General features: G+C 66.9%; 1 protein-coding gene across 1 annotated transcript; it reads left to right on the top strand.

Moving 5' to 3' along the window:
- Window positions 1-9,763: 9,763 nt before the first annotated feature.
- On the top strand, window positions 9,764-16,023 carry B3GAT1 (beta-1,3-glucuronyltransferase 1). Its single transcript, NM_001031634.1, is given in 4 exon segments — window positions 9,764-9,889; window positions 14,000-14,497; window positions 14,957-15,253; window positions 15,937-16,023. Coding segments are annotated over 4 exon segments (1,008 nt in total).
- The last annotated feature ends 3,125 nt before the right edge of the window (window positions 16,024-19,148 follow it).

Raw genomic sequence — 19,148 nt, forward strand, 5'->3', positions numbered from 1 at the left:
AGCAAGGGGAACCCCGGAGCATCCAGGGCTCAGCCCTGCCCGAGGCCCAAGGCTCGGCCTCCCCATGTGGCCCGTCTGCCACCTCCAGGCATCTGCTCCTCACCCTGCGGGGTGCCCGCTCTCCGGGGGCTCCGGCCTCGGCACAGCCTCAGCCTCGCGAGGAGGAACCTGCTGGAAGAGCTGCCCCAGGAGGAGGGCTGGGCTGCCTGTGCCCTTGTCCTGCAGGCACGTGGATTCAGCTGGACCTTGAGACCAGGTGGTGGCGGCAGTGCTGGCGGTCACAGTTCCTGCTTTGCTTTGCCTACGGTCGTAGAACAGACTGTGCGCAGGCCCCACGCTGCATGGCTTCCGCGGGCCCCCTCATGGGATCCCAAAAAGAGCCCCAGCAAGAGTTACGGATAAGGAAACTGAGTCACAGGGGTACGGGTGCAGCTGCTGCGCCGTGCCCGGGCCTGGACCCTGTGGGAGCATCCTGGGGTAAGTACGGCCCGCTGTGCCCAGAGGAAGCCGTGGCCCAGTTGCTGGAGACCAGTGTGAACACCAGCAAGTGTCCCGACAGTTACAGGGCGGGACCTGCACAGCGTGGACGCTGCATGCTCGGGCCTGGGGGGAGCTGGGCTGGGGAAGGCGCCAGGGCAGGAAGGGCAGGCCGCGGGCGCCGAGCTTAGGACGGATCCACCCGGTCGGTACCCTCACTCAGATCTGCAGAGACATCAGCACCAGGGGAAACTGAGGCAGAGCGGCCCGAACGACACACGGGCAGGAAGGACCGTAGTTCGGGGACAGATCAGCATTGGCCGCCCGCACACTCCCCAGCCTCACCCACAGTCTGAGGGGCTCCGCGTGGCCGCCCCGCCCATTGTCACCGTGACTCTCGGTCGTGGGGCCAGGCCCCGAGGTCAGCTGGCCTGCTTGGCTCCGGTCCCCAGGCCCTGGTCAGGTGCGCCGCCTGCCCCTCTGCAGGGGTCGAGTTTGTGCCCGGTCAGTCCCCGCGACCTGGTCCCAGCTCCGTGCTCTGGCGCCGCTGCGTGGCGCCCACCCAGCCCGTTCCCGGGCTTCCCCTGGAGCCGGGGGCCAGAGGCGACGGCTGTGCCCTCCCAGTGCCCAGATCCTTGGGTGCTAGGGGGTCAGCGCTCCGGGTTCGGGACTGAGCTGTGGCCTCAGGCTCAGCAGGAGCCGGCCGCCTGGCCAGGGAGGGTGGGACTCGGCTCCGCCAACCACCGCCGGTCTAGCCCCCGTGCGCCTGCTTGTCTTGCCCTGCTGCCCTCGTGTCAGGACCCGCGGAGCCCCCGCTCCTGCTCTGCTCACCTCCGGTCAGGTGGGGTCTGTGGGGCCTGACCCTGGGCCGTGCCCCCTGGAGGCGGCCCCTCCGCAGGGCCTGGGCTGCCCCACACGTCTCCAGCGGGCCCTGCGCCCGGCGGACCCGGAGAGGCTGAGGAGCATTTTGCTGGAACCACGGGAGGGGGAGGGGGAGGGGGGGGGGGGGGGGGGGGGGGGGGGAGGGGGAGGGGTCCGAGGCAGGCCTGGTGTGGCCCTGACCTGCGCGGGGGTGAGGCGCGCTGCGCGGCGGGGAGGGTGCGCGGGGCCGGGAGGTCCGCAGTCGGGTGGCGAAGACGGTGCAGACTGGGAGGGCGCGGGCGGCCCCAGCTCCAGGCCGATGCTCGGCCCCGGGCGGACCTGCGACGGACGGACGGACGGACGGACGGCAGGTGCAGCTGGAGCCCCCGGGACGTGCGGGCGGTGGAGGCGGGGGGCGGGGGCGTGGACGGGGTGGGGGGCGCGGACGGGGTCAGGGTCGGGGCGTCGTGGGATCAAGGGGTGTGGTTGGGAGTCAAAGAGGCATGGCAGGTGTCGAGGGGCGTGGCGGGGCTCAAGGGGTGTGGCAGGTGTCGAGGGAGCGTGGTCGGGTCAAGGAGGAGTGTGGGAGGCAAGGGGTGTGCCTGGCGGTCAAGGGGATGTGGAGGAAGGTCAAGGAGGGCGAGGCTGGGGCCAAGGAGGCGTGGCCTGTTTCGGGGGCGTGGCCAGGGCTGAGGGGGCGTGGCAGGCGGTCAAGGGGCGTGGCAGGTCCCAGGGAGGCGTGGTCAGGGTCAAGGCGTTGTGGCGGGGTCACGAGGCAAGTCCCAGTCGTGGGGCGTGATTGGCGGTCAAGGGGGTGTGGACGGAGGTCAAGGGGGCAGGCTGGGGCTGAGGGGGCGTGGCCGGGGCGAGGGGCGTGTCCAGGGTCAATGAGGAGTCGGGTTCGAGGAGGCGTGGTCTGCCGGGGGCGTGGCCGGGGTGAGGGGCGTGTCCAGAGTCAATGGGGAGAATGGGTTTCGAGGAGGCGTGGTCTGTCTGGTGGGCGTGGCCGGGCCTGGGGGCGTGGCCGGGCTCTGGGCGAGGCGGAGAAGCGCGGCTGCAGGTGCAAGGAGTGGGAGGCGCTGCCGCGCGGCGCCTGCTTTGCTCCCAGGGCCGGGGCGGCCCCGCGGGCGGCCTGCGTGGTTACGGGCAGCTCCCTCCGGATGCAGCGGGCCGGCCTCCCGGCTCCGGAGCTCGCCCGAGCGCCGCAGGGGGAGGCGCGGGCTCTGGCGACACCGCGGTGGGCAGCAGGCACACGGGACCGGCGGGGGGGCGGGGGCCGTGGGCGGCCGCAGGGCACCGAGCCTGGAACGCCGCGCGCAGCCAGCTGCGGTCAGCAGGAGACACAAAGGTCTAAGTGTGCGCGGCCGGCGGGCGCAGGGGCCAGCAGTGGGCTGGAATCTGAGGAAGCACCGGCCCGGCCTGGCGGAGCCCAGACCCGAGCGGACCCGGTGGAGGCACGTGTCCCCCGCTGGGGACCCCGCCCGCCGGCCCGAGGACGAGGGCAAGGCAGGCGGGAGGGGCAGGGCACCGAACCCGCGTCGTCGGGGGCAAGGGCGCAATGGAAGATCCGGACAGTGAAGGAGACACAGTGGTGCCGCCGGGGAGGGGAAACTGAGGCTGCAGACGTCACAGGTTCGTGTCGGTGCCCCACTGGGTCAGGCCCTGCCGCCTCCTCCGCGAAGTCCAGGGCAGGGACCTGGAGGGCAGGAAGGACGGGCAGGCCCACCTCGGCCCTTCCAGGGCTGCAGGGTCGGCGCTCGCGGCAGCTGCTCCTGTCAGCACCTGCGCCACTTTTTATACTGATTTGGCCTAATCACCTGGACAACCCTGGGCGGGAAGTACTGTTTTTATTTCCATCTCATAGATGGGAAAGGCAAGGCCCAGAGAGGTTACGTCGCTCATCTACATCACACGGCACAGGACGAGGGGCCCTGGTTTGTGCCCAGGGCTTCGGGGTCCAGGGCACAGGCTCTCTGCTGCTTCACTGTCCGAATGCGGCTCTCTGGGCAGGGGAGGGCAGAGGAGGGTGTAGGGTGCAGGGGAGGGCAGGGGGGCAGCGGAGGAGGGCAGAGGAGGGCAGAGCAGGGCAGGGCGTGCAGGGGAGGGCAGGGGGAGGACGGAAGGGAGGTGACAGCTGTGACTACAGTCAGACCCTGCCGTCACCATCAGGAGCCGAGGGTCAGGTGTTTGGGGTGCGTCTCTAAGGTCCCGTGACCCCCAAGTCCTGCTGTTCCTCCCCGGTGGGCAAGGCCCTGCTTGTCAGCAGCACACATGGCAGAGAGTGGGCCAGCCGAGGTGTCGGGTAGGACTCGGTGCTGTCGGCAGGTTGGCCCTGAGTGCTCCTGGCTGTCTGGGTGGACAGAGCGGCCACACTCAAGGACCCGGGTGGTGGGAGAGCTGGGGCAGGCCCTGGGGGCCGGCAGATGGCAGCCGCGGGGAGGGCACCCCCAGGCAGGGCAGCCCCCTGACAGCAGCCCCCCACAGCAGCCCCCAGAGACCAAGGGGCAGGGGATTGCGGGCTGCAGTCCCTTTGCAGGGATGACTCCCCATCCCATAAAGTCCAGGCGGGCGGTTCAGTGCTCCCCCCATGCAGACGACCTCCCCCCCGGATGTCTTGCATGCCCAGACCCCCGGTGGTCACCCTGGCACCCTCTGCCCCATGGGCCTGCAGGGCCGCTGCCCAGCTCTGCACAACCCTCGGGAGCCCCTGTCCCTCACCTACCCGCCTCCCCGGCTGCCGCTGCCTCCCTGCTGTCCCCACTGTCTGTGTGCCCGGCCAGGCCGAGGTGGGGCCACCCGGGAGGAGCACTGGGCAGCCCCAGAAGCAGCGGCATTTGGCCGTTTCCCCCCTGCAGGCCCCGGGGCAAGTGGATGCCTCTGCCTGAAGCCACGGGGACAGGATTCCAGGGCCTTCGTGGGACCCGCGGGCCCGTCCCTGTCTGAACCCCGCGGTGAAGCAGCACGGACTCGGCCTCGCAGAAGGCCCTCGAGGCCCAGCCCAGTGCTCTCCTCTGTGGAGTCGTGAGCCCGCTGGAATCCAAAGGCTGTTGCAGAAAAACCCAAACCAAAGGGGCTACCTAAAACCCCGCATCCGTGAGTGTGTCTGCTGCGGCTGTTTGGAAGAACACCAAGCCTGGGCGCCCATGACACCAAGCCCGGGTACAGGTGACACCAAGGCCTGGTGGAGCGCAGCCTCCCAGGCTGCCCCCCTCTGTGTGCGGCGCCCGCGCGGAGCCAGGTGGTGCACGGTGTGCTCGGCCGCCGTCCCCGGCAGTACCCAGGAGCCAGGCAGCGGGGCTGGGCCCCCAGGTGGGGGCTGACCTCTTGGGCCGGGGCCCCCCGTCAGCGCGGCACGCCGGAATCCGGGCACCGGGGCCCTTCCTGCGGCCCAGCCTACCCACCGGAGGGCAGGCCAGGGGCAGGCACCTGGGCTGCGAGGCCAGGACGCAGGGACCCTTCCTATGGCACGGAAAGCGCGTGGGTGTAGGGAGCACCCCGGGTCCCTGGCCGCAACCTGGGCGGGGGGGCTATGCCTGTGGCCCCCCGAGACCTGGGGCCGATGTGCGATGCTTCTCACTCGGTTCCCGCGGGGGTGACATGGGCCGGGTTTCCCTGCCTGCCCTCGGGCTGCTGAGGCGGCGGGCACCTGGCTGTTGGTGGGGGGGGGGGGCTGGCCACTGCACCCAGCAGCCCACAGGACCCCCCTCATGTCTTCTGAGGTCGTGGGGGCAACAGGAGGACAAAGGGGAGCAGGGCCTGGGCAGTGCGGCTCCGATGACCCTCACCCCACACGTGTCCTGGGGGACAGCGGGGAGCAGGCGAGGCCTGTGTGCCCCCCCACGCCCCCCCATACCCGCCCCGGAGGTGGTGGCTGCATGCAGAGGCTGGTTGGGGTTGAGAGCGAGGGGGGCGAGGTGGGTGAGGTCAGGGTCCACTGGCCGGGGACTGGCCCTGAGCCGTGGCTACGCGGGCCGAGCTAACCCCGGATCCCACGAGGGGTCCTGCGGGGCCGGGACAAGGCCTATGCTCTCCTGCGGGATGAGCGCGGCCTGGGTACAGGGGCCAGCATCCCTCCCACCAGCTTCCCTTAAAGTGTCCCCTGTTCCTGCATCCTGCCGCCGCGCCCCTAGGTCGCATCCCGGGTCGCCAGCTGCCCCCTGGAGCTAGGCCCCCCTGCGCCCCTGGGCCCCCCCGTCCATGTGGCGGCTCAGACGGGGCCTATCCCTCCACGCACAGCGCAAGCCGGTCTGGCCCCGGTGGCCCCGGCCCGTCCTCGCCCACCCACTCGCTTGCCAACGGCCGCCTGCGCTAGCGCAACGCTGGGCCTCCGCCCTCCGGGCCTGCAGACCATGAGCCACAGGCTTGCTCGGCGTGGGCTGGCTCCCGCGTGTTCGCCCCGCGCTCGGCACCCATCAAGGGCTGCGCTGGGAGTCCCGTGGGGAACAATGCGGGGCTTCTGTGGAAACTAGGGTGCCGGCTCCCAACAAACCTCTACCCTGAGTCAACAGAGAAGGCTCTCAAAATTAGGTGAAAACGTGTGGGAAAAGTAAAGATTCTTCAAGGATGCGGCACCGAAGAGCTGGCCAGGTGTCCTCGGGGGCCTGGACCATATCAGAGATCCGCGCCGGAGGCCGCGGGGGCACGGGAGGCGCCGGGCTGTCCCCCCGAGGAGAGCCGGGACCGAGCGCGCGGGCTGTGCGTTGGGGGAGCCGCCGTGTGCGCCATGGTCGGGGGAGGCGTCCCTGTTGAGCTCTTTGTTTTTGTTTTTTTGAGATTTATTTATTTATTCATGAGACAGAGAGAGAGAGAGAGAGAGGCAGAGACCCAGGCAGAGGGAGCAGTGGGCACCCTGCAGGGAGCCCGACATGGGACTCGATCCCGGGCCCCCGGGGTCATGCCCTGGGCTGAGGACAGACGCTGGACCCCGGAGCCCCGGCGTGCCCCCACGTGGAGCTCTCGGCTCCTTAAAAGGCACTTGTCAGGCTGACGCGTGTTGCGCAGCGCCGCGTGCAGGACGCCGCCAGGTTCCCCGGGCGACCAGCCCCGCTGGGAACGTGGCTCCATCATCCTCCAGAGGCCCCTGGCCCACGGGCTCTGCGCTTGTGTGCGGGGACCTCCATCGGCCTCACGTGCGCGGCACCGAGTGGCTCCCAGACCCCGGGAGGCCCCCCCTGCCCTGGCCCCGGGGTGCCAGGAGGAAGCCTGCGGCCTCGGAGGGAGCGCCGCCCCGGAGCCCCCCAGGCACCCACCTGGCGCGCTGGCTCTGACCTGTTGCTGCAGGGGAATCAGCTGCGTGTCGTGGACTCGGGCGCTGAGGAAGCCCCGAGCTCTGCAGCTTCGGAGAAGCCCCTGCGCCTTTTGGACGACCCGTCCAGCTCGGCCCCGGCCCCGCGTCTCCTGGGCTGCCTGTCCCTGCCCCGGGCTCGGGCACCTACGTCTGGACCTGGGGGCCCCTGGCTCCCACACAGCGCCCAGGACTCCCCAGAACCCGGCGGGCCACGTGGCCAACCGGCCCCTAAGTCCTGACCGAGCTCTGCACAGACAGACGTGCAGCTGTGGCGTCCCGCCCCAGTGCCCACCTGACCCCCTGCACCATCACGGAGCCCTAAATGTCACCAGGTCAGGCGGCCAAGGCGGTGCCATTGCAGCAAGCCAGGGCCCCGACCCAGACTGCACGGTTCCAGGTGACGGTGGGGGCCGCGGAGGGTGGGCCCAGGCCCCAGTGAAGGCGACGCTATCCCCACCGGCAGGCTATCGAGGCCACGGCCACCCGTCTCCGCAGCACTCTGCGCCCTGGCTGGGTGACCGCCCGCTCATCCCCACGTCCCTGGCCACACTGCCGTCGTCTGTGTCCAGTGGACGGAGGCCTCCAAGCGTGCGGGAGGCTGGAGGGGCCTCTGGTGTGCACTGACCATGGAGGCCACCACAGATGCAAGTGACGAGGGCCAGGCGGGGAGGCCCGGGCCCCGCGACCCCGGCCGGCCTCCTCCCGGCCTTGCCTCCCCAACCCGGGCCGCCTCTGCGGTGTCCCCGTGCTCCAGCGGGGTGGCGGCCGGGTAGCGGGGGTGGGGGCCACACAGCACTGGGCGCGAGCCAAGGCTGCGCCCAGGTGGGCACCCCTGCGGATGCGAGGCCAGGCGAGGCTCTGGGCTCCCCTGCCCCGTCCCTCCCCACGCACCTGCCCCACCGGCCACAGGCTCCCTCAAGGCGGGGGGGCTCTCCGTGCACGCCCCGACTGCCTGCTGATTAGCTCCATGATTCTGCTCCGGTGCTTATAATAGGCTCCAATAAAGTTATGGGGGTTTCAAGCCGTAATGGCTTCCACAGTAATTAATGCACAACTGGGTTTATTGCTAAGTTTATTTTTAGAGCTTTTCTCCCTCATCCCCTCCTCCCTCCCCCTTCATAGCTGTTTTGGCCAAAAACACTAGGTGGGATCAGTCCGCACAGGGCCCCTGCACCCTGGCCTGCATCCTCCCCTCCCAGAGCCTGCCTCCTGCTCCTGCCGCCAAGACACTTCCGCGGCCCCACGGTGGAGGCAGCTTCTGTGCAGAAGGGGGGCTCCGGGGCAGCCCTGGGCCGGAGGCTGCGTGTAGACCTGTGCTCACCCTGCACCCGGGGAGGTTCCAGGCTCGGGGACCTGCTGACAGCGGAGCACAAGGGCCAGGACTCACGTCTGGCTCCTCTGTGACCTGACCTTGGACAATCACTGGTGCCCGCTGGCCTCCGTGACCCCCTCGTGAAGTGCGGTTACAGCGGCACCTGTGGCTGCAGGTGTCACGAGCATTGAGTGGGACGTGCTGTCACTTGTGGACGCCACCAGGTGCTGCATAACAGCTGGTTCTTGCCGAGGCAGCCCGAGCAGACACGCGGGGGGGGGGGGGGGGGGCGACAGGTGCCAGAGGCAGGAGGCTGGGGACCAGAGGCCACTCCACGTCCTCGAGCCTGGCACAGAGAACCACATGCGCCTCCTGGGCGGGGGCCTGGGCTCCGAGGCCTGCAGAGGCCATGATGGGGGCACAACTCGGACCCCTGAATCCTTGTCCCTGCTCTGTGCGTGTCGTGTGCCGCCACCTGTAACGGGCAAGCCTGGTGGGCCTTCCACGCCCCTGAGGAGGGCAGCCGGCCGGCGAGACGTACGGACTGCCCCGGAAACCCCACACGGTACTGGGAGGCAGACCTGTCCTTCCCTGAGGCGACAAAACTTGGAGAGACGAGGCCGTGGGGGCGGGACGGAGGTTCTCGGCTCCTGACCCCTTCCAGGGATGAGGAGCCCGCGCTCTGCTGGCCACGGGCCTCTCCGAGGCCACCTGTGCACACAGCTGGGCTGGGCTGGCATGTGCCCCCCCGGCTGGGCTCCCAGCGTACACGAGGCCCAGCACAGAAGGGAAGGAGGGCAGGCGACAGGGTGGCACGGATTCCGCGGTGGCCATGAAGGCAGTGTGCTGCTCACCTGGTCACGCAGGATAGCACGGCCGGCCGACGGTGGTGCCAGACCCTCCGCACAACCAACAAGACGTGCAGGCAGGCCCGCCCGCTGGCCGAGGGTCTCCCAGGCCCCCTGTCGTTGCCGCGTGGGCCGCAGCCTGGGGACGCGCAGCCCCGCAGGCACCTCTTCTCCGCCGATGCCGGAGCCAAGGGAAGAGCCGCGCTGCGTTTGGGCCCAGGGCTTGTCCCCAGTACCTCCCAGCAGCGGCACCGGGTACCGCGGCTGGGGGAAAGCGTCACTTGAGCATGCACGGGTACGCGTGCACACATCCCGTGGCCTCCGCGGGCCTTAGCGAGCTTCTCCTGGAAGCCGAGCGCAGCGAGTACCCCCACCCCCGACCGCAGAGCACGCGGAGGCAGAGTGGCCGGAGCTCGCAAAGGGCACAGGGCTCGGCGGCGGCGCTGGGGCTGAGCACGAGACGCGTGGGTCCGCAGGCCGTGCCCTCGGCTTCTGGGCCCCGCTGAGCCATGGAAGCGGGCCGCGCCACGTCCCCACGCCCGAGGGCACCGGGCCCGGGTCACTCCTTAGGGAGGCGGTGGCGCAGGCTTCAGGGGACGACGGCGCCGAGCCCGGCCAGGCCCTGCTGGGCACCAGCCCCGCCCCCAGGTCTCTGGCCATCCCGTCCTGCTCTCTCTTGCAGGTGTCCACTTCGCAGGGCTCCTGAGCGCGCCCTGGCACAGCCACCCCTTCCCGCTCTCCGGCCTGGCCAGACCCTGCAAACCTGCTTCCGCAATGGGTGGGTTGTGAGCGCTGGTAAGACCTGCTAGCCAACATTCGGCTTCTCTGCTCTCCTTGCGCCTGGCCCGCCCGGCCCATTCCTGTTCTTTTCTCCCCTGTGCTTGCCACTGTCTGCTGCTGTCGCCCCCGGGGCCACCCTTCTCCTGACCTTGCCGCCGCTCAGGTAAGGAGGAGCTGTGGGCCCAGCCAGCCTTGGAGATGCCGAAGAGACGGGACATCCTTGCGATTGTCCTCATCGTGCTGCCCTGGACGCTGCTGGTCACCGTGTGGCACCAGAGCACCATCGCGCCTCTGCTCACCACGCACAAGGGTGAGCCCCTGACCGCGGGCCCTGTCCCCAGCCAGGCTCCACAGTAAGAAGGACGGCAGCCAACACCGGTGGGGCCGCACTTCCGCTGACTAGGCAGCTGGGGGAGCCGGAGGATGGGCCGGGCCGCAGAGCTTACCTTCTGGGGGTCTCGGTCCCTCCGGATGTCTGATGAATGCCACCTACACACACGCATGCGCAGACACACGCACACAGACACGCATGCATACACACGTGCAAGACACATGAACACATACACGCATGTGCACAGAGATGCACATGCACACACGTGCACAGACACGCATGCACAGAGACTCATATGCACAGATGCATCCATAGACACACGCATGCACAGAGACACACATGCACAGATACATGCATCCATAGACACACGCATGAACAGACACATGCAAGACACGCATGCGCACATGCACACATGCACACACGTGCACAGATCCATGCAGAGACACACATGCACAGACATGTGCATTTACAGACACACACATGCAGAGATACACATGCACACACATGCACACATGCACAGACACACATGCAGAGAGACACATGCACATTCACATGCACAGACACACGCATGCATAGACACACACATGCGTAGATACACGCATGCAGAAACAGACATGCGCATCCACAGACACACACATGCAGAGACACACATGCACAGAATGTGCATCCACAAACGCATGCATGCACAGAGACACATGCACAGATACATGCATGTGCACATGCGTGCACACATGCACAGATACACCTATGCACATAGACACACATGCACACACGCATCCATAGACGCATGCACAGACACACCCACAGGTCTGCATGCAGTCTCAGGATGTGTAAGGACTGGTTGCTCTCAGCTGTGGGTGGCAAAGGATGGATGGGCGGAGTTTCGGGCCTGTGTTTTAAACCACTCCAGGAGACCATACCGTTTGCCCCTTTTTTCCTGCTCAGGCAGGAGACCCCGATCTAGTCCTACCTTGTGAAATAGGCCTGGATAGAGGAAAAGTCCCACGAAGTACTCATGGATGAACAGGCTGGAACCAGCCTCTCCTGGCCTTGAGTGCAGAGCTTTCCCCTCCACCAGGGGCCTTTCCTGCTCCACTGGGCTACCTGTTCCCTGGCCCCCTTCCACGTGCCCCACGTCTAGCCTGCCCCACATTCCTTGGTCTCTCCCTGACGCTCTTCTTCCCTCCCGTGTACTCTGTGCCCTACAGACTTAATACTAAGGCAGCAAGTCTCCTACTGAAACGTGCAGCATCTTACATGGGGAGCAGGATAAAATACGAAAGCAGCAGGCCCATCCCAGAGTCTGAGGCAGGGCCTGTAAATCCACGTGTAGCTCAGAACCCCGAGTGATCTGGATGCCGGCAGTAGCCGGAATCATAATCTGAAGCCAGGCTGCTCCACAGTCATGCGGTGGGCCCTGCTCTGCCCCAGCAGTTCCTGGAGCTTCCATGAGGAAGACTTTCCAGGCTGAGGATCACAGAATTCCCACTGCCCACTGCTGGGCACCTGGAGCCTCTCCCGACCTTGATCCTCCAGCATCTCTCTTTGGTGCTCTTCATTTTGGAATGGCGAACCTGCCACCATGTCTTCCCAGAGGGCTCGCTACCATCTACACAGCGGCTTAGTGTCGTGTGCATTCCAGTCTTGGCAGAGCTCTGGGGGCAGAGGTTCAGAATGCTTTGCTAAGCACAGACGCTGCTGCCTGAGGACAGGGTGTTGGCATCTGTCCCCTCAGACTGTGCCAAGGGGGCTGGATGAAAGCTGCAATGAAATAATTTCCGGGTGGCCGGGAGTCCTTTGTGACCCAGAGGTTACAGAAGCCCTACAGCCAGCACAAGGGCTGAGTTCACATTGTGGCCAGGTCACAGTGCATGGAGAACCAGGCCAGGGCCCAGCCCCACCTGTTTGGGAGGATTTGAATGTTAGAAAGGTGTGGAGGATGGCTCTGAATCCTCCTTCCCAGGCCTCAGTTTCACTGACTGCAAGATAAATAAACCCTAAAAATACCTTGGTCAGAATCCCCGTCACCATCTCTCTTTCTTCAACTTCGTGCTGCTTTCCCAGTTTGACCCCAAACCCCTCCAAAACGTCACCTTTGCCCAAGAGGGGCTGAGCCGGTCTTCCTACGTGTGTGCACTCACACCCCAGGGGACATGGTGTCCCCGGCCCGGGTGCTCCTTAGCCATCACTGTAGGTCTTCTTGTGCCATTGGCCTGTGTGACTCTCTAAGAGCCCAGAGCCCAGAGCTGGTCTTCTGGGTTCACCGTACCTCCTCCCAGAGCCCGGGGACACGCCTCCGACGAGCACCTCCTACAAGCACCACATAACACCCCATCCGCTAGGGACAGTGATGGGAAGGAGAGGAAGGGACACAAGGGCCAATCCTGAGCATCCCCCCTGGGACCAGGCTTCGATGCAATCGCAAGAATGCTTATTTCGCCCCTGCTCAGCTGCACAAAGCTGGGCACACGTAGGGCTGGCACCCGTCCTCCCTGTACGCGCGGAAGTGACAGCAGCCTGCCTAGCAGACCTAGCGGCGTTCAGAGGCCTTTCATACACTGACTCGTTGATCCCTGAGGTGCTATAGGGGTAGCAGGTGCTGGTCTCCGCTGCTTATTGCGGCTGCTGACATCGAGGCACCGGGAGCTAAGTAACATGCTCAAGGGCAATAGTCAGGGACCGAGTGGACAGGGTCTGCGCCCAGGCATTGGGATCTCTCCAGGTATGAGGTATGTCCTGACTGTTCCCACCTCCTCCTGAGAGGCTGTAAGAGCAGGGGGGCCACACAGTGGTTCAGACAGAAAGCCCCGACCCCGAGAGGAGGGGCTCATTAAAAACAACAGTACCAGTGGCCCTGACTTCTCCTCTTGACAGAACTTGCTTCACTAATGAGGAAAATGTCCAGGATCTAAGAAAAAGCTAGGTCAATAGAGCTGCCCCAGCTGCACAGACTGCCTTCCGGAAGGAATAGGCCCCCCAGCCTGTGAGTGTTGCAGCAGAGGCTGGGCTCTGCGAGGTTTCACCCACTGCCCCTCGTGGTGTCCTTGGGGGCGATGCGGAGACGCTAGCTGGACCCTGCACCCTAGGTCAGCGGTTCGCCAGCCCTCGGGGGGGCTGAGCGAGTGCCCCACAAGTACAGGGCGGGAGCGGACATCAAAGCTGCAGAACTGCTAAAACACCGCTCCTTTAGTGTGGGCTAGGATTTAAGAACAGCTAAAAGCACAAACGATCATGGATTCAGGATTCCAAATTGTCCTGCCAGCCCCTGGCAGGGTCCTGGAAGCGGATGTGGTGGTGGAGTATGAAGTGCTGCACCGGGACTCCTAAGACCAGGAGGCGGGGACCGTCTTGAGTAGGAACTTGCGGGGAATGGGGTTGAGCCGGCCTCGGCCTCAGTGGGGCCCAGCGCGCCGAGGCCAGGGAAGCGTCTACACCACCGCGGGCAGTGCCACCGGGCCATGCAGGCCCCTCGGGCGGCCGGCTCTGGCCAGGAGGGCCCCGGGGTGGGGAGCGGCAGGGCACTCGGCCATGTGGAGCCCAGCACTCGAGGAGGGGAAGCCCGCCCTGGCACGTGGCCCGCCGCGCCCCAAGCGCTCGGAGCCGGCGGAGGAGACGGTGGGAGGCGACTCCTGTGTCATTCGGGACTCGGACCCGGAAATGCGGGCAGCATTCCAGGGCCGCGGCCTTCTCCGTTAGCTCTAGATAGTTCCAGATAGTTCTAGAAGCCCGAGCCCGCGGGGTTCCGAGGACGGTCCTGGGGGAGGGAGGAGCGCAGGCCAGGATCCTGTTGAGGGGGGTGGGGGCGTGGCCAGGGTGTGAACCGGGCGGGGCCGGGGCGGGGCTTGGGGCCGGGGTGGGGGGGGGGGGCCGGTTTGAATGGGGCAGGGCCAGGGGTGTGGATGTGGGCGGGGGCGCGGCCCGGGGCAGGGCGGGTTGCAGATGGGGCGGGGCGTGGACGGTGTCAGGCCCGGGGTGTGGACGGGGGCGGGGCCGGGGCCGGGGCCGGGCGGGGCGGGGCGGGGCGGGGCGGGGCGGCCTCCCGCGCGGCCCGGCCCCACTCGGCGTGTCCCCCCCCCCCCCCCCCCCCGGCAGATGACGGCAGGGACCCCCGGCGCGAGGCGGCCCCGGGCGCCGACCCCAGGGAGTACTGCATGTCGGACCGCGACATCGTGGAGGTGGTGCGCACGGAGTACGTGTACACGCGGCCGCCGCCGTGGTCCGACACGCTGCCCACCATCCACGTGGTGACGCCCACCTACAGCCGCCCGGTGCAGAAGGCCGAGCTCACGCGCATGGCCAACACGCTGCTGCACGTGCCCAACCTGCACTGGCTGGTGGTGGAGGACGCGCCGCGCCGGACCCCGCTCACCGCGCGCCTGCTGCGCGACACGGGCCTCAACTACACGCACCTGCACGTGGAGACGCCCCGCAACTACAAGCTGCGCGGCGACGCCCGCGACCCCCGCATCCCGCGGGGCACCATGCAGCGCAACCTGGCCCTGCGCTGGCTGCGCGAGACCTTCCCGCGCAACTCGAGCCAGCCCGGCGTCGTGTACTTCGCCGACGACGACAACACCTACAGCCTGGAGCTCTTCGAGGAGGTGGGCGCGGGCGTGCCCGGGGGGCCCTGGGGCGGGCGCCGCGTGGAGACCGCAGGCCGCGGGGAAGGGACGGGAAAAGCCCGCGGGCTTCAGGGGTCGCCCCGCGCGGTGCAGCCCTCAGACCGCAGCGGTGGCCTCGCAGCTCCTGCCCCAGCGCCGCCGCCAGTGGGTCACACGACGTGGACCGGGCTGCCCTTGGGGTTTGGGGGTCATGGGAGCCCGGGGAGGGAGGGGTCCCCCCAGACTCCACATTGGGAGGCTAGGCCTTGCAGCAGGGCGGGAAGCTGAGGTCAGGTGGAGGAGCCTTTCCCTGGGTGAGGCAGGCTGCGGCTGTCCCCGCGGGGAGCGCGTCTGCAGCCCCTGCCGTGGCTCCGGGTCAGCTCAGGCCCCTCCTCCCGGGCCGGGCACCTCTCCCCATCGGCAGCCCCACATGTCCTCACTCCGCATCCCCTCCCGTAGATGCGCAGCACCAGGAGGGTGTCTGTGTGGCCTGTCGCCTTCGTTGGTGGCCTTCGCTACGAGGCGCCGCGGGTCAACGGCGCCGGGAAGGTGGTCGGCTGGAAGACGGTGTTCGACCCGCACCGGCCCTTCGCCATCGACATGGCTGGATTTGCCGTCAACCTGCGGCTCATCCTGCAGCGCAGCCAGGCCTACTTCAAGCTGCGCGGAGTCAAAGGCGGCTACCAGGAAAGCAGCCTCCTCCGAGAACTCGTCACCCTCAATGACCTGGAGCCCAAGGCAGCCAACTGCACCAAGGTAAACCCTCCGCGGCACCAGGCATGCTCCCCCCAGCCCCCCGCCGCCCTGCAGAGCAGAGCAGAGGGCGCAGAGCCCGCGGCCAGCCTGGAGCCGAGCCCACGCAGGCAGGTTGTCCCCTCGGCCATCACCCGGGCATCAAGTGGGGAAACGAGGGTGGTGGTCACTGGGGGGCCTAAGGGTGCATTTCCTCCCAGACCTGGAAACACCTGGGCTCTGGGACCACCCTGCAGACACGCGTGTGCATATACATCCATGCACATGCCTGCCTGGTGCATGCACACACGCATCGCACACCCACGCCGATGTGCACACCGCGTCCAGCTTGGACTTCTTCAGCAACAGCCTGGACTGTCGCTTTACTGAGCCTCCTGTAGAAGTTTCTCTCTCTCTAGAGGAACCTATCAAGAAACGGGGGGGAAACGAGAAGTGAGAGGAGATTGTGGGGCTGACCCGTGTATTTTCTGTAGCTACACACTTGTTTCCAGCAGATATTTGGAATGCATCATGTGTACAAACGGCAGGTAGGGGTGGCAGTCGGTAGAAATAAAAAACAGTGGAGAAAATCTCGATGATCGAGGGCAGAACAGGAGGAGAAGTGCTTGCAGAGGAGGAGGAGGGATCGGGGTGGCAGGCCGGAGTCAGGGCCTGCCCCAGGTTGTTCCGTGTCTCTGCACACACAGATCCTGGTCTGGCACACGCGGACAGAGAAGCCGGTGCTGGTGAATGAGGGGAAGAAAGGCTTCACCGACCCCACTGTGGAGATCTGAGCCCCAGGAAACAGGTATGGCAGGGACGCGGGCAAACCACCCTCTCGTGTTAACTGAGTGGGGGGGGACAGGGACAGGGAAAGGGGGCAAGCATGAACGGGGCATAGCCCAAGTCCCCTTCCCACTGCCCGTGGAACACACTTTCCCGCACACAGCTGCGGCCCTCTGCCACCAGCGCCTCTGGCGGCCTCTGGACGGGGCCTCGTGACGACCCTGTTGCTACGGTCACCTGGGTGGTGACTGTGGTCCCAGGCGAGGCACAGCTCTGGAGACTTTCTCCCAAGCTCCGCCCTCCCTGCGGGTCCTCGCTGCTGTGACAGGGGCCCCGCACTCGATGCAGGGGAAGGGGGCTCGTGGTGGGGACGGCCCCAGAGCCCAGCGCGGCGGCCAGCAGGGGACGGCTCGCCTCCGACCTCGCGCTCTGGGCCTCCGCTGCTTGATCCGCCAGGTGCGTTGCTGGGGTGCGGCCACAATCTTGGGCACCTGTCCAGTCTTCCCTACAGAAGTGTTGCTCTTTGTATTTGATTCCTCAAGACGTCCAACGCGGGCCGCGGTTCGTCTCTCTCCATTCGAGCGCTAGAGGAACGGCGCCCAGAGAAGCCGGTGGCAGGGCCGGAGCCCGATGGTCCCCGTCCCGAGTTGTCCGCGGGCTTCGCTAGGATCTCCCCACGAGGGGGGGGGGGCTCAGATGGCGGGGCTCACGCCATCCCTGAGTCAGGCTCTGGTTTCAGGGATCACACCTGCTCTGTCCACCTGCAGGGCCCACAGGGTGTCCGTGGCTTGTTCCGTGGCCTGTTCGGGCCCCGAGCCAAGGTCCAGCTTGAGCGGTGCTGCTGCAGCCGTCCCCGCCCTCACCTGGTCACTGGAAGGCCCCGCCCGCCTCCCAAGCAGGGGCCCCGGGACCCCGGGGCGCACTCTGCACGGGGCCCACCGTGGGCCGGGTGGCCGCCGCCGCTGCCCCCACCACGTCCCTCCTCTCCCTGCACAGGAGCCTCCTCCTCGCACTGTTCCTGGCCGTCCATCGTCTCCCGTGGCTGATGGTCCCTCCGAGACAACCTCCTGAGGAAGCACCATCACCCTCCTCCTCCGGGGGCTGCAGAGCGCGCCCAGCCTGCTCCAGGACACGGGACGGAGGAGCTAAAGCACAGACCCCAGACCTGTTGTTCTCGTCCCTGCAGTTGACCGGCTCCGCCGCCAGCCCAGCGGGCCAGCCCCAGCCCAAGCTCCCTGCGCAACGTGGCCTGCAGGCAGGCGCGGGGGCCCCGGCCCTGGGGTGAGGCCAGGCTGGACAGGTGAGAAGCCCCCAGCTGTCTGGGGCAGTGTGGCCTTCCCCGCCCGCTCCTGGGGCCCAGCATGATGCCCAGGCCACTGGCCGGGGAGCACCGGGAACACCTGGGCAGAGCCACCCCCAAGGAACCAGGCCCCTCTGGCTTCCCCCGGGCTCCTGCCTCCAGAGGAGAAGGCTGTCTTGACCCCCACAGGCGACCGTCCTGCTGCAGGGCCCCCACGCCTCCCGCCGCGCTGGGGGTGACATCCCTGCGGCGGCCCCACCCCTCGCACCTGCTCCCAGGCGCACAGGGTGGGGGGCCCTGGAGCCAGTGCGGGGCCTGACCTGGACCGAGACCGTGAGGCCCATGGACACTCGGCCTCCCCTCGCCCGGGCCCGGCAGGCAGGAGCCCTCTGTGTGGAGGCCTAGAGGCCTGGGGGGGCTGAGTGAGCCCGGGGGCTATCCGTGCTTCCTCCTGCCCGTGCTGCGGTGCTGGGGGGCAGGCTGTGGCTTCAGGGAATCCGTGCAAACAGGCGAGGGCACTCGGACCCCAAGGGGACGCTGCTGTGCAAATCATGCCATCTTACGGCTCCCTTGTCCCCGAGGCGGGGCTGGAGGACCGCGGCCTGCGCCCCCCGCCCCCCAGAAACAGTGCGCGCTGCTCCCCGGACGCGCGGCCCTCTGCTGAAAGCTGGAAGCACAATTTTCATCCCAAGTCGAGAAAAAGGAACAGCCTGAGCCAACCCAAGAGGTGTTTATTTTTTAACGCTAACAGCCCCCCCTCTGTGCACACCCCGAGACCGGTGCCCCTGCCCGCAGCCCCTCCTGGGGGGCGTCCCCAGCCCACCAGTCAGAAGGGGCACCGGCTACCGAGTGGGAAGTAGGATTCAGGGCCCCGCAGTGTCCGCGATCGCCCCACCAGGCCCCGCCGGGCAGGACATTGCCAGCAGGTCCCCGGGGCCGCTCGGAGCTGGGGTGGCGGGCGGGAGGACGGGGGTGCACGACCCTTAATGAATCTGCCCAGGCACAGCACTGCCTCACTCATCGACACCGCCCTGAGCGCTCAGGGCAGCCTGGCTGGTCGTAGGCCACCTTCTTAGCCAAAAACCCAGGGCTCGTTTTTCAGGAAATTGATAATGAACAACAAAAGGGGATATTCTCTCTCTCTGTTTTTTGTTTTTTGGGGTTTTTTTTTGGCGGATCCTATTTCCGTTCTTTTCACCTAATAGCCTCTCGTAGCTGCATGTGTATTTATTTATAATTATAACCCTGGTGGACTGCAGCTTTCATCTTTGTCGGGAACGAGTTTGTTCCAAATCAGAGCTGGGTCGCGACCACAGTGTTTGGCAAACCCGGTCTGTCCCTGCTCTGCACCACAGAGGAGCGGGGCCGGGGCTCGGAGCCCCGAGAACAGAGCCTGGGGAGACGGCGGGGCCCATGCAGCTGCACCATCTGGTCTGTTTTAATTTAACTGTATTTAATTTGTTTCCAAAATTAAAAGTCAAACATGGTTTTTAACAGCCCTAACCCTCCGCAGCCCGGCCTTTATTCTCGCAGCTCACCTTCACCTCCCCTGGCGCCTGTCCGGCAGGCGCTACCCTCGGAATCCGCACCGAGCGGTCAGGGCACACAGCACCGACTTCCTGGAGCTTCCCTCCCTGGGAAACGAGACGAACCCCCATATTCCAGGTGTGGTCCGGGCTGGGAGAAGCAGGCGGCCAGGTGGGGGGTGAGCGCAGCTCGGGGGCGACCCCTCCCGCACACGGGGTCAGAGCCCTCGACAGCATCAGGACCAGCGGGAAGGCCGGTGCACCTGCCACCACCGACAGGGGGACGCCGCGGGGGGGCCAGGCCAGA

The sequence above is a fragment of the Canis lupus genome, chromosome 5 (genome assembly GCF_011100685.1).
Source record: "Canis lupus familiaris isolate Mischka breed German Shepherd chromosome 5, alternate assembly UU_Cfam_GSD_1.0, whole genome shotgun sequence".
In the NCBI taxonomy this organism is placed as follows: domain Eukaryota; kingdom Metazoa; phylum Chordata; class Mammalia; order Carnivora; family Canidae; genus Canis; species Canis lupus.